This window comes from Rutilus rutilus (genome assembly GCF_951802725.1).
Source record: "Rutilus rutilus genome assembly, chromosome: 17".
Classification (NCBI taxonomy): Eukaryota; Metazoa; Chordata; class Actinopteri; order Cypriniformes; family Leuciscidae; genus Rutilus; species Rutilus rutilus.
In genome coordinates this window covers 23,535,443-23,550,372 of record NC_140230.1, presented here as the reverse complement: position 1 = coordinate 23,550,372, position 14,930 = coordinate 23,535,443, and the positions used below count along the sequence as shown (strand labels likewise).

General features: G+C 37.1%; 2 protein-coding genes across 3 annotated transcripts in view; one reads left to right on the top strand and one right to left on the bottom strand.

The window, feature by feature from the left end:
* mc2r (melanocortin 2 receptor) lies at positions 1–2,456 on the bottom strand. Its single transcript, XM_084435498.1, has 2 exons — positions 2,358–2,456; positions 1–1,127 (listed from the first exon to the last, which is right to left on the bottom strand). Exon 2 carries the CDS (start codon positions 1,049–1,051, stop codon positions 137–139), a length of 915 nt encoding a protein of 304 aa, XP_084291624.1. The 5' UTR covers positions 1,052–1,127; positions 2,358–2,456; the 3' UTR covers positions 1–136.
* Positions 2,457–7,425: 4,969 nt separating this feature from the next.
* Positions 7,426–14,930, top strand: part of lmna (lamin A) — a 29,171-nt gene continuing 21,666 nt past the window's right edge. The window contains exons 1-4 of one of the 2 annotated variants that reach the window (XM_084435492.1): positions 7,426–7,456; positions 8,501–8,675; positions 10,840–10,948; positions 11,658–12,036. In XM_084435492.1, the coding sequence (XP_084291618.1) occupies positions 11,690–12,036 (347 nt within the window). In that variant the 5' untranslated portion in view covers positions 7,426–7,456; positions 8,501–8,675; positions 10,840–10,948; positions 11,658–11,689. Of the gene's footprint in view, positions 7,457–8,500; positions 8,676–10,839; positions 10,949–11,657; positions 12,037–14,930 lie in introns of those variants that run through there. The other variant, XM_084435493.1, reaches the window with a different exon arrangement.

Here is a 14,930-nt window from a genome sequence, read left to right as displayed (position 1 = left end):
ATGCCGCTCCCAGCAGTGTGGGTGCATTGCGTCGTGATGTTCGCTAACAGTGTACGGCTGCAAAGGTATTTCAAACTTCTTTTTACCCCTAAGCGAAGAAGGAAATAGAACCGTGAGTATATATCGGGGCCTTCACTCAGACACACTGTTTACAGATCCTTGAAACTGAGCACAGGAACATTTTCTTGAAGGTATTGCGCAGCTCTGTGCTACGGAAAGCGTAAATGGCTGGATCAATGACCGCGTGACTCACCAGGAGCACTACGTGTAGCTGGAAGAGCGAGCGGTAGCACTCACAGTAGGGGTTCTCTGGGCAAATCATCATAATCAGCAGATGAAATAAGAAAGGAGCCCAGCAGGCCACAAACACTCCTATCAAGATGGTGAGCGTCAGCGCCCCCCTCAAGCCACTTTGCCTGTGACGTGCCTGGGCACCCGGCATAGACGCGATCCTGTTGGCGTGGTGGCGCGCTAACAGAAACATATGCACGTATAGCAAGAGGATCAGGAAGAGAGCTGTGAAGAAGAGCACAACAAAGAAGATTTTCACCGTGGTGGCCACAAAGAAACTGATCATGAGCGCTCCGCTGGTCCCACACAACACCCAGATAGCCGACAAAATAACCATCACACGACGCATGGTCATAAGCATGTGATAGCGTAGAGCGTGGAATATGCTGATGTATCGATCCACGGCTATGGCGAGTATGCTGAAGATGGAGCCTAGGAAGCATATGCAGATTAGAGAGTCCATGATGTCATCTATCTTCAGCTCAAAAGGGCCACGGGAGTTCAGGTGTCCGGCGTCTTTAAACATCAGCAGGATGTTTTCCAATGCTTTAGAGAAGCTGGAGATGGTGTTAAACACTGCCAGGTTGCAGATGAAGCAGTACATGGGAGAGTGAAGGTTCTTGTTTTTGATCACAGCCAAAATCACCAAGAGGTTCTCGCTCAGACTGGCAACGGCGATGGCCAGGAACACCTGGCTGGGGACCTGAACCTCAGCGCAGTCTGTGGGGTTGGTGAATGGAGCTTCACTGCTAGAGTTCATGATCACTGTCTGGATGCAGACCACATGGGGATCACACTTGGTTGTTCGATCAGCTGAAGATTTGATGTGAATTGACCTGGAGAAATATATATATATATTTTATTAAGATACAAAGGATATAATTTGTAGAGTTGTACATTAATTCCATCAATATATATATATATATATATATATATATATATATATATAGGTCTAGTTGTATTCAGCAAAGGTGCATTTAATTGATCAAAAGTGATAATAAAGACATTTATAATGTTCCATAAGGATATTCCATATAATGTAAAGGATCTTTGAAAAAAAATATCTCAGACTCTACAAAAATGTTATGCAGCATAATTGTTTTCAGCATTGATAATAATGAGAAATGCTTCTTGAGCACTAAATCAGCATATTAGAATGATTTCTTAAGGATCATGTGACACTGAAGACTGGAGTAATGATGCTGAAAATTCAGCTTTGCCCTCACAGGAATAAATTACATTTTAAAACAGAAAACAGTTCTAAATTGTAATAATATATATTTTTTAAACTATGACTTTTACTGTGTTTTTGATCAAATAAATGCTGCCTTGGTGAACATAAATAAATGTAAAAAAAAAGAAAAGTAAATTGAATTAGTTTATTTTAACACATCTTTAAAAAAAGAAAAAGAAAAAATATCTTATATCGGCTGTTATCGGCCATAACATGAAAATATCAGATTAATGGCCTAATAAATACCACATCTCCTGAAAAAACCCACAAACAAATGCAGCTAATATGACATACAGTGGGATCAAAATGATTAAAAATGTACGATTGAGCTGTTCATGTGGTCATATATGTCAACATATTGATGCTCATGGAATACCTGGGTTTGAATGTAACCCAGGTCATGTCCAAAAATGGACTTGTAAGCTGTTCCAAGTAAAGGTTTAAAGAAGAAGAAAAAAATGAGTTATTTAAGCCTCTACCTCTTAGAACATGACTGAACGACATTTCATACTGAGGATCGAATAAAAATATCAAACACAAAAGCTCATTTGTTTTGTTTGATCCATTATTTGTTAATGTATTTCTCCCCCTAAATCTGCTGTACATTTTCCATTTATGTGAGCTTAAAAGCAACCATAATAAGAACTTGAAAGGCAGAGCCAGAGATTAAAACCTCACATGTTTACAAAAATCCAACATTCCTGATCATTAAACTTCTGTTCATCCATATCAAGCCCATGCCCACTTTTAGACCGTTTACCCTCAGATCTGATACTGATCCTAGTGGATGAACTAAGTGTCAAATTATACAATATTTGTCAAATTCACGTACCATTTTTCTAATCAAACACACCCACAGGGATTTTTCCTCAGCTTCACATGTCGCAGAGACATCAGTCTGGTGGCACCGGAAAACAGTTCTGGCTGTTAATAGACAGTGTGTGTGTGGTCATGCCTGTGTATTTGTGTATCCTTGAATGTTCAAGGCAGTGAGAACCATTTGTGTTCCAAGTAAAGCACGACGCAAGGCCTTTCCTCCCTAACACCCTTTATTTATCAAACCTTGTTACTCGCATGTTGCATTTATGGAAACAACATGCTGCTCTCATCAATGATACGTGAAGTAGTTAGTTCATTGTTCAACCTTTGCCTTTTTAAAGAGCAATAAAGGCATTTTCTGTTTCTATTTTAACATAACCTAAGTCTAAAAAAAAACGAGGTTAAACACACAGCGACGGGTCCCCAGGCATAGCTTTTCAGTTTGAACACCCATCATTACCATCACTACTGGAAGAAAAAAACACTTTTTCAGTTTCAAAGTCTTTTCAAACTTCATTCTACCTCACAATCATAATTAAAACCATTCTAAAACAAGTTGGAAACTCTAAACAGTAGTGGATGTGTTGAATGAGAGCAATTATTAAAGAGCAATGAACTCTTTGTGAGAAGGTAGACTGCCTCTGTCAGGCTATGCACTACACATGTAATTATAAGGCACAATTTGTACTTGATAGATGTTCATTAGCATCATCGTGACAGAGGCGTATATGTCCTGTAATTTTATTATGTTGTTCTTTTGCAATGTTACATGGGGCACAAACCATCCCCCGCCACACATTTTTCACTGACTGAAGTACTGTCCCGCATTAGACGAATCATACTGTCCCACTTTTTGAAACCACATCCTAAAGTGGAACCTTATCAATTTGATAAAATGTGAAATATTTAGTTCACAGTTATAATTTTTTTGGATGGACAAACATTTCATAAGCACATTAGGCCAATAGTAGCAGGATTGTTTTGTTTAAAATAAATCTATACTCCTTAATATCCAGGTTGTCCAAACTCTATGTCACCGACCTTTGGGTGGTCTTCACACAAGGTGCTTCCTGTTTGATGATTGCTCCACCCTCAAATATGACTGGACATTTGAGAGATCATGTGATTTTGATCGCATGACACCACAGCTTTGGCTAACCCATAAGGCTTGTTCGACTTGAACCGGCGCTGCACAGGCCGATCGGTTTATGACATCAAAGTACCGCAAGAGCAGTTCAAAAGCATAAGGAGCCGTCTGCTCTCTATTCGCTCTCGTGGTATTTTGATGTCATTAACCCACCCATCGGTTTGTGCAGCGCCGGTTCAAGTCGAACAAGCCACTAGCATTCATGTATTTATGGGGGACCTACAAACACTAGACCTTAGGTGTCCCACATTAGGCAGTGTCCCACTTTAGGGCAATTCAAATCAGTTCAATTTACATTCAATTCAATTCACATTTGATTCACATTCAATTCAATTAACTTTTTTATGCAATTCAATTCATTTTCAATTTAATTCACATTCAATTCAGTTCACATTCAATTCTGAATGAATTCACTCACACACACATGTTCGACTCGAACTACTAATTACTTATTGGACATAATTTACTGACGTTATCTTAGATTTTTCCCTGTTTAAATAGACAAAATGGTAATGGTTTGATCTAAACCGCTTAATGCCTGTCACCTTAATGTCAGTTTCTTCCTAATCTCTAACCGTTTCTCTTCCTTATCTCCTCCATATCACTCTAAAATCTAGCATTCTGTGCAGAATTCAAATGGGTCAGATACATTTTCTGGCCTGTGCGGATTTGCACATTATGATCTGCTGAGTGCACGCTGCGGCGGTTTGTGTCGCGTGACAATAAAGTGAAACTGGACTTTATTTGCCCCAGTGGAAAGCATATTTACACTGTCTGAATTGTTCCCTGTCCCCTATAGTGCACTATCCATCATGTAGAACACAGTAAATCTGTGAACAAGTGACAGATTTTAGCCGCAGCTTCACCATCTCTTTATAATGTATGTACGTTTAGTGACTTTCAGTGTTAGGTTTTACAGTGTAGGGGCATGATCTTTCAGAGAGCATTTGATTGGACAGAAAATCTGAAGTTGAAGCTGAAGTGCAGTAGCCTGGAAATCCAGACCCAAATCCGGAAGATTAAGGGTCTGGCATTGAGTAATGAAAATCGCCCAACTCGAGGGGCAGCACCAAGCATGCATTTCAAAATCTCACTGCACGCAATTGGATAACACTACGACCAATCACAACAAGCCCCATACGCTTAGCTACCAGCAGAGCTAACTGGTAGATTAGACTCTTGCCGTATCCGGTCGGCAAAACAGCAAAAACGTCCTTCTTGCAAAGGAACGATTCGAGCGGCGTCTTCTGTTCCTCTTTTAGATAAAAAGCCAAGTCTAACTTGTTCATTGTAGCGGCCAAAGCCGTTTCAAACAACTGGTGTTCATCCATAGCCATCTTGCAATGTTTACTAATAGGCTTGTTTGAGATGAGCTAATTCTGTGTAGAACCGATCACCTGTGATCACCGCGAGATGCATGCCGGTTAGAAATGTGTCCTAGTTCGGTCCGCCTTGCTCTGATGTCATGCTGACGTATGTCAAAAAACTCGCGAGCGCAAGGCAGACGTGTCGAATTCTGCAGAACTTAAAATCAGAACGAAAATCAATAATTTTTATGGGGACTTCAAGGAACTAGTTTGACCAACTAGCATTTAACCCAGGGTTAATAAATCTTACTTTTCCCATTCAAATCTACCTTTTTATGTAGCTGACTTAAATGATCAGTCTTGAAGAAAAAATGTAGATGACTAACTTTTAAGACTAGTCCAAGCAGTTTGTGCAACTGGCTATTGGTCTGACCTCTTGAGTGAGACTGTTCGTCGTCAGCAGAGGTCACTAGAGTAGCTACTAATCCAAAGGGGGAAAAGGTTAGTATGGAGTTAATATTGTGCCATAAACAAACAAATCCAGCATTTTGCAAACAAACTCAATCTGCTTTGCAAAGGAAAACTCAACTCACAAACAAACAGAAAGTAATGTGCAAGTACAAAGGTCAATTTGAGCGAAAATGCAGTGGAGTAACAAATATGTATTGTGTTTTACAAATATAAATAAATGAGCCTAGATAATATTTCACAAATAAATACAAACCATCCTACAAATTGCATGTAACCTTTGAACAAATACCACATCTAGTGCATACAAATGCATATCTGTCTGTTATGATTGTGAGACACTTGGCTTTTTATGAGATCTCTCGGCTCGATTTTCTCACAAATGTGTCCAGGCAGATTTTCTCACAAATGCAGTTGAGCAACTCCCTCTTCTAAAACAGTAGATGGCGCTAAGCTAGGGGATTCATTTTGCGCTAGTCTCCCGGGAGAAGCACTGATTTGAAACTTGCCTTTGCCTACAGCTGAGGAAAATGACCAGTGAACAGCCGTGTTTCTGTCTTACTTTATCTATAATTAACCTTTTTAAGGTTTCTTTTGCAAAATGTTTATTACATATCTAGGCAGTTTAGCACTTAGTAGCAATTCACTCTCTCTAGGATAGGGGAATCTATAAGCTGAAAGCTCTTCCATTATATGTTGCTTTTTTACATTTAAAAACGTTACATTTACTGAACGAGTCTATTTCTTTCGTTCTCCATAAATTAATAGAGAACATTTCATTTCATTGAAAGGAGGGTCCCATGCACTTATTTATTTATTTTATTTGGAATTCAGTCAGCTTAACTGTTAATGTAATAAAATATTAATGAACAAAACAAACAATATACAATTGTTTCTTAACTTGCCTGTGACGTATGCAGTGCCCAAATTATTATTTTGGACAGACAAATGAAACCCTCCTTTTTCAATTAAATGAAATGTTCTCATTAATTTATGGACAACGAAAGAAATAAGATTCATTCAGTGTAGATATAATCACTAATTTAGTCATTTCGCACGCGTCCGATGTAGAAAAAAAACAACAAACAACATATGATGGCAGAGCTTTCAGTTTATAGATTAGATAGTGCTAATGTGGATTTCTGTCTAGATATGCAATAAACATTTTACAAAAGAAAACCTTAAAAATATTAATTATAGATAAATTAAGACAGAAACACGCCTGTTCACCCGTCATTTTCCTCAGCTGCTGTGAGCAAAGGCAAGTTTCAAATCAGTGCTTCTCCCGGGAGACTATAGCGCTAAATTAATCCCCTAGTTTAGCGCCATCTACTATTTTAGAAGAGGAAGTTGCTCAACGCATTCGTGAGAAAATCTGCCTGGACAAAATCGAGCCAAGAGATCTCATGAAAAGCCAAGTGTCTCACGATCATAACAGATAGATATGCATTTGTATGCACTAGATTTGGTATTTGTTCAACGGTAACATGCAATTTGTAGGATGGTTTTTATTTATTTGTGAAATATTATCTAGGCTCATTTATTTATATTTGTAAAACACAATACATATTTGTTACTCCACTGCATTTTCACTCAAATTGACCTTTGTACTTGCACATTGCTTTCTGTTTGTTTGTGAGTCGAGTTTTCCTTTGCAAAGCAGATCGAGTTTGTTTGCAAAATGCTGGATTTGTTTGTTTAATTATGGCACAAAATTAAGTCCATAGGTTTGCTGTGAAATAATCGACACATCATTGTCCACCAAATCAAAGTTAGTGTGATCAGCATAAATGTTTTTCACTTTTTAACCAATAAATTGACATGTCTCTTTCATGTCTTTTACACGTTGACATGCTCCTTCATGATTTACTGGATTTAAAAAAAAAATGCTCACAGTTTATAATGAAAATATTTAGAGCTTGGCAAAACTTGAAAAAAAGTGCATATTCATTATTAAAATGCACATGAGTCATGAAGTTTTAACCCTCTACTGCACAGTGTTGCCATATTTCTTTGGACATTTCTTGAAATTTGAAAATAAACATGAGCTCTGATTGGTCTTAAATTCATGGTAGAACCTGGTCGTAACCAATGATATGCTTTGATGGCATCACATGACACTACACACCCTTGCACTGTCATTCTTTTCACACCATTTTGATGACTTGCTGAAGAAGTGCTCATGAATATGTGAGGATTTTCCTAAATTTTTCATATTTCTTCAGAATTTAAAATTCCATCAAGCATCTAGGATAAGTTCTAATCTTTTTTCAATCATTGTCACATTGTTTTGATACTACTATTACCTTTTTATTCAATAAAATAGGTATGTTGCCATATGGCAACATTGTGCGGTAATGGAACAATATTTTGCCCATGCTAATGCAGAGTAGCTTTGTATGAATGACAATGTATGGATGCACTGATATAGTTGGATGGTTGTATTCTACTCATATTTATATATATTTGTATATATTTGTAAAGTAAAGTAAAAGTAAAGTATAAAAGTAAAATATATATATACGCTTATTTTGTTTAGAAAATGAAGCCGTCAGTGTTCTATGGTAAGGCTGAGAGGAGGGCTGAAATGTACAGAGCACAAGTGGTTATACCATCTCATGAAGGTGAGGATGAGCTAGGGATCAGTGACGAGGAGTATGAGAGGCAGGCAGAATTACGCCTAGTAGACTCAATATGTAGTAGACTAAATGTTGTTGAAATAATCGTTTCACATTGAGTAGTTTCACTTGAACAGTTCTTATGAGTTTGCGTCAGATGTTTTGTAAATGTTGTTGAAATAATACTTTGAAAATTAGTTTCATATTTTGTACACAAAGCTCTTGAAAACATTTTAAATAATAAAAACTATTTCATTTCTAAAAGACAGGTCTGTAATCATCTATGAATTTCATGTCATTTTGGGAGAAAACACATCAGGCTGTTCCATTGTCGCACAATGTTGGCAACGCACCCAAAAGTACCCTTTTGTTGTTTTAGCTTAACCAAACAGTTGGTGGGCCCCCTTGACTTCCATAGTAGGCTACAGTATGTTTTTTCCATACTATGGTAGTCAATGTAGTAGCCTAGTCATCAACTGTTTTGGTTACACATATTCTTCAAAATATCTTCTTTTGTGTTTAGCAGAAGAAGAAAAAAGTTTGGAACAACTTAAGGGTGAGGTGACAGAATTTAAATTTTTGGGTGAACTATCCCTTTAACTTCTGTATTTCGTAGGCTACTTGGAGACCATGGTGACTTTGCGTTCTGTCAGAGTATGAACTCTGCGTTTCTATTGACTGGCCACTAGAGGGCGTTGCACAGTCCATCTGCATCGCCATGCTAGTAGGAGGAGGGTATGGTAGATCCTTGAACGCCTGCAAACGTTTCCTTTTCTTGGGATTCGGCAACTGTGAGTCACTATTTCCCTAGCAGAGTCTTTGCCTAAACATTTAATCTTTTTGGTTACACTAGTCCATAGCAACGGCTTTTGTGGGGTGTTTATGAATAGAACGATTTGTATGTTCATTCTCAGTGCATGACTCAACAGTTTTAATAACATGTAATTTTACTTAAATAGCCTATATCCTACTTGATTCCAGGGAATTCTCTTCTTTAGTCCTGAATTAGCCGTTTAGACAGCAGTAGAACATGTTTTGTGTCATATACGTCTCTCCCAATTATGAATTAAAGGTTATAGGTTTTACTAATCACAATGTCCTTGATGACTTTTTAATGTAATCTGAAAATTATATGAATGAATGCTATATCATTTTAAGAAGGTATTAGCAGTGTAATTTGCCCCAAGTAAGTGTGTCTGAGTTCCTTGTTGTGTCATGTCTTGGAATTTGCTGCATGTGTCCCAAATTCTCCACCCCTTGGCTTCCCGAGTCATGTTCTTACAGAAGTGTAAACCCCATCTAACCTGCCCCTGCAAAATTCAACATAATCCGACAAAATCTGCAGGTTTTCCCTCCAAATCATTGCAGAAAATGCGTCAAACTCTAAAGATTGCATCTGGGCCTACTCAAAACATCTCTCATCAGTTCCCACAGATTTTTGAGATGACACTCAGGGTGGAGAGACATTTACCCTGGGAATCTCATTGTTATATCGGAATGTGGTGGTTGTGTGTGACAATGCAATGAAGATGGCAGAGTAAGAGAGTCTAGGAGAAAAGAAAGCACAGAACAGACAGGCTCATCCTGCAGAATTACACCACTGTCTGTGTTCTAGCTGTCAAGCATCTCTCATAGACTGCAGGTACTGGAATCTAGGGACTTTTCCAATGATCCACCAGGCGTGTCTGCTTTTTTCCCCTAGCTTTTTTCCTCATGGTGCTGTTTCCAGAAGCTTTTCTGTGCAGTGTGCACATAGTGATTCAAATAAATAATATGGCTTTTAATTATATATATATTAGCTTTTACTTTTTGTAATTTTAATACTAAACTTAAACTTTGACTCCCGGTTTCACAGACAAGGCTTAACCCTAGTCATGGACTAAAATGCATATTTGAGCTATTTTAACTAAAAGGAACTTTCATTGTTTTGTCTCAAAATGCACAATGTGTTTTTTTCTAAGGCACATTTATAAAAGTAACTTTTAATCTTGATTAAACTAAGACATAATCCTGGCTGAATTTAAGCCCCATCTGTGAAACCAGGCCAAGTTTAACTTAAAAAAATATATATATATTTTAGTTAGTTGCAAGGCAATATTTCAACAAGTTTTTAAGTTAAAGTTTTTCATCTAATAATTAAATGTTAGATTTATTTTAATTATAAAAAAATAAGATTGTGTTTTGTTTTGATCCTGAACTCTAATAATGCACCACAGGGAGTTGATGGGAGGTGACTAGTTAGAAGTTTTAAGTGAATTGAAGCACAACCTTCTTTTCCAAAAAGGATTCGTCTCATCCACTCGCTCTCTCTCCTTTTACTAAGACACCTGATTGGATCATTTATTTTTCGTATGTCCACCCCTCCGAAATAAATACCAGGCAGTTCCCAGTATTTAATACAGGGCTGTTTTCTGTGACCTTCCTCTTTAAAGCTTCATGCAGCAACAAATGGATGTATTCTGGATTTCTAGGAAGAAAGAACGAGGGATTTTTTTCTCAGGCTCATGCGTTTGGATGAGTATCTCTTCGGAGAGCTCTTCGGACTAGCATTCATTATGTGGAAATATTGATTCATTTTTTGTACTTAATTTTTTTTTTGTATTTTTGTAATTTGTATTTATTTTGAATTTATTTTCATTTCTATGTTTATTTTAAATTAATTTATACTTTTATTAGATTTTTTAAAAACATTGTTTTAATATTCTATTCTGTTTTATTTGTGTGTTTTTTTGTTTTTCCTGTGGATAAGTCATTATCAAGAAAGGGATTGAATTGACTGTTGTTCAAACTGCTTACCTCTCAAGTCTGTAACTTGAGATTGTATAATAAAATGATAAGCAAAGACATTTCTGTAACCATGTGAGATACAGTAAAAGCTCTCTTCCCTTGTGTGTTCTCACTGAGTCTGACTTCACTAAGCTCCGCCCTCACTCCTCCTCCTCTCTCGTCCCTAAGAGGCGTGAGTTTCTCCCAGAGTCAGAACAGACACTCTCTGCAGAGTTTCAACGGGACACAGCAACCGTAGGAGCCGTCGCTAACCCAAACTCTCTCTCTGCTTTACCAGGTCAGTGATTCAGGCATTTTGACTTGCAGTTCTGCTGATTGTGAATGGACCCAAATACTGTATACATTTTGTATGTATCATTTGTGTTTTTTCATAGCTTTTTTAATAGCATTGTACAGTGTGTTGAGGGGGAGTGTCGCATGTGCTGTCTAAGCACATTGTAATGTTTGGAATTGCTACCTCCGTCCAAAACAAACATGTGCTCGGAGCTCCTGTGAATGGGACTTTGATATGCCTTTCTGTGCAAGTCGTCTTTAAAGTGTGTCAAAGAGTGTGTCTGGATAGTTTGCCCAAGATAAGTTACAGTGAATGCAGCCTTAACCCGTCTGAGTTTTAGATCTAAACCAGATTAGTCTGTGGTTGAGATTTGAACTAAATGTTCATTCTGGGAAGTTTGTGCTGAACATATTTGGATGTGATCAGAGGTTGGGCGTGGCTGAAACTGTAAGACTCAAAGTGAGGGAGAAGGATGGTGGGTAGGGAGGGAGGGAGGGAACATGAGAGGGATGGAGTTAATAATTATTTTTTACTTTTTTATATCTATAAATAAATTGCAGTATCTGTTTCAGACTGTCATACTGTGGCTATAAAAGATGACTGAACGTATCACCTCTGAATTATGTCTCTCCTCATTCTATTCTATTCTATTCTATTCTATTCTATTCTATTCTATTCTATTCTATTCTATTCTATTCTACTTCCTGTACAGTTTCAGGCTAACAGCAGTAGTTTCAATCAGCTATGGAGACTCCAAGTCAGAAACGAAGCAGCCGTGGAGGGGTGACCAACGTCCTGTCCCCCACCCGCATCTCTCGGCTACAGGAGAAAGATGAACTGTGCAACCTGAACGACCGTCTGGCAATCTACATCGATAAGGTGCGCTCTCTGGAGACGGAGAACGCAGGCCTGCGTATGCGCATCACCGAATCTGAGACGGAGATCAGTCGGGAGCTGGGCGGCATGAAAGCGGCGTACGAGGCCGAGCTGGCGGATGCCAGGAAGACTCTGGACTCGGTGGCCAAAGAACGAGCCAGACTGCAACTGGAGCTCAGCAAGGTGCGCGAGGACTACAAGGAGCTGAAGGCCAGGTATGTGTGCAGATTATGGTTCATCCAAATCCATGTGAATTCATCTGCCTTTAAGTTTAAAAGCACCCTTCTTTTTTGAGTGAGCAAGTCCTTTAACCCTGGAAACCAGTGCTATTCCAGCGAGTAGCTCTTGAGTTTGGTGTTGTAGCAGTAGCAATTACTATGACTCATTCCATCCAGAAACTTGCAGTAATTCCACCAGGTTTAGTTTCTGAACAGTGCGGCTTACAGTCCATAAAACTGTGACACCAAAGAGCTGCAGACACTGGCTAATGCAGCCGGTTGGGCTTGCCCTCATGGGCATGCCATGTTTTCCTCTCTGAAATCTTTCATACATCCAGGCGATAAGTTTAACCCTGAAGAGCAGAACGTGGCCGACCCCTGGGCTCTCAGCCTAGTCCTCAACTAAATTTAGCTGAACCATGACGGCAATTTTCTCCACTGAACGTCTGCTTATTGCTCCTGTCACTAAGGCTGTGTTTGATGTATTTTTAAACTGAATTAAATTTAAACTGAATTAAATTATAATAATGGAATTGAACAGAAAGCAAATCAACAGTATGATGCTGTAGAGTACACAAGACTTTTATGCTCATTAAAGCTGTTTATTTAATCAAAACTACTGCAAAAAAGGAAAGAAATAAGCTGAAATATTGTTACTATTTAAAATAGCTGTTTTCTATTTTAATATATTTTAAAATGTAATTTATTTATGTTATGGCAAAGTTGAATTTTGAGTATGCAGTCTTCTTCAGTGTCACGTGATCCTTTAGAAATCATTCCAATATGCTGATTTGGTGCTCAAGAAACATTTCTTAATATTATTATTAATGTTGAAAACAGTTGTGCTGCCTAATATTTTTGTGGGAACCGTGATAGGATTCTTTAGTCAAGTCAAGTCAAGTCACCTTTATTTATATAGTACTTTTTACAATACAGATTGTATCAAAGCAGCTTCACAGTGATAACATGAATAATGCAACAAAGTTTGTTTCCAGAAGAAAATTGCGTCATCGTCCACCGTAGGTAAGGCAGATCAATAATATTGTTGAATATTAAATGTCCCCAACTAAGCAACAGAACGAAAGGATCAAAAGAACAGCATTTTTGTAACATTATAAATGTCTTTGCTGTCACTTTTTTTTAATTTAATAAATGTAATATATCCTTGCTTAACAAAAGTATTCATTTCCTTAAAAATTTTTTATTAACTTTTGAATGGCGGTGGACACAACCACACACCGTCTCTGGCTCAGTGTGTAGTACAAAGTGTGCTGCAGCTCAGGTATGTGAGGTGTAAATGTGGGTGTGTTGTGCTGTTGGATTGGCCACCACTCCCTTACAACAAGTTTAGTGTGACGGTTTCTGGTTGGTTAGTGATTTCACATTTTTATCATTCCTGTTTCTTCCGTGGAATTGCTTTAAAGTTTTACAGTAAGTAAAGAAGATAGATAACATCTTTTCAAAGTTTGGGATCGGTAATCAGCATATTAGAATGATTTCTGAAGGATCATGTGACACTGAAGACTGGAGTAATGATGCTGGAAATTCAGCTTTGCCATCACAGGAATAAATTACATTTTAAAATATTCAAATAGAAAACAGTTATTTTAAAATTTAATACTATTTCACAATATTACTGTTTTGGATAAAAAAATGCAGCCTTGGTGAGCATGAGACTTTTTTTTTAAAACATAAAAAAATCTTAATGATCCATTATGCATCTTAATGAGCATAAAAGTCTTGTGTACTCTATATATATATATTAGAGCCATTATACAGTGCTATGCATAAGTTTAGACACCCATGCTAAAGTTGACTAAAAAGAGGAATAAAAAATCATCTTTTGGAAATTGAACTTAATGCCTTAATTAAAAAAAATAGGAAAAATCCAACCTTTAAGGACACCAATTTTCTTTGTGAATGAATAATGTATCGTAAATAAATAAATGTTCTTCCTTAAAATACAGGGTGCATAAGTTTGGACACCCCTATGTTAAATTCCCATAGAGGCAGGCAGATTTTTATTTTTAAGTATTTTTTAAAAACATTTTTTTTAGGATACTATGCATCCTGATAAAGTTCCCTTGGCCTTTGGAATTAAAATAGCCCCACATCATCACATAGCCTTCACCATACCTAGAGATTGGCATGGGGTACTTTCCATAAGATCATCTCTCAATGCAAATCAAACTAGCTATTAGGCTAACTGAAATAAAACCATGCCAATCTCTAGGTATGGTGAAGGCTATGTGATGATGTGGGGCTATTTTAATTCCAAAGGCCAAGGGAACTTTATCAGGATGCATAGTATCCTAAAAAAATAAATAAAAATAAATACTTAAAAATAAAAATCTGCCTGCCTCTATAGGAATTTAACATAGGGGTGTCCAAACTTATGCACCCTGTATTTTAAGGAAGAACATTTATTTATTTACGATACATTATTCATTCACAAAGAAAATTGGTGTCCTTAAAGGTTGAATTTTTCCTAATTTTTTAAATTAAGGCATTAAGTTCAATTTCCAAAAGATGATTTTTTATTCCTCTTTTTAGTAAACTTTAGCATGGGTGTCTAAACTTATGCATAGCACTGTATATAGAATAATGGTCAGAATTAGGGATGCATGATAAGACAATAATTATTTTAATGTTATGGCTGATAACCGATAAGTGGCTTATACTAAAATTCTATACTATTTTGTTTAAATAAATAAAAAATAAGACAACGAAAATTCATAAAATCAATAATTTTAATGCTGCAAGTGAATTTAGGCATCGTAACATTATAATGTACATTATGAAAATTATAAAATTGTGATTATTATTATTATTTCATTTTGATTAAAATGTATTTTTTTATGTTTGCTAAACATTACATTTAAAGTTATTAT

What these genes read in the sequence shown, in the direction of transcription:
- mc2r (XM_084435498.1), bottom strand. Translation starts at nt 1,051, where the DNA reads ATGAACTCTAGCAGTGAAGCTCCATTCACCAACCCCACAGACTGCGCT.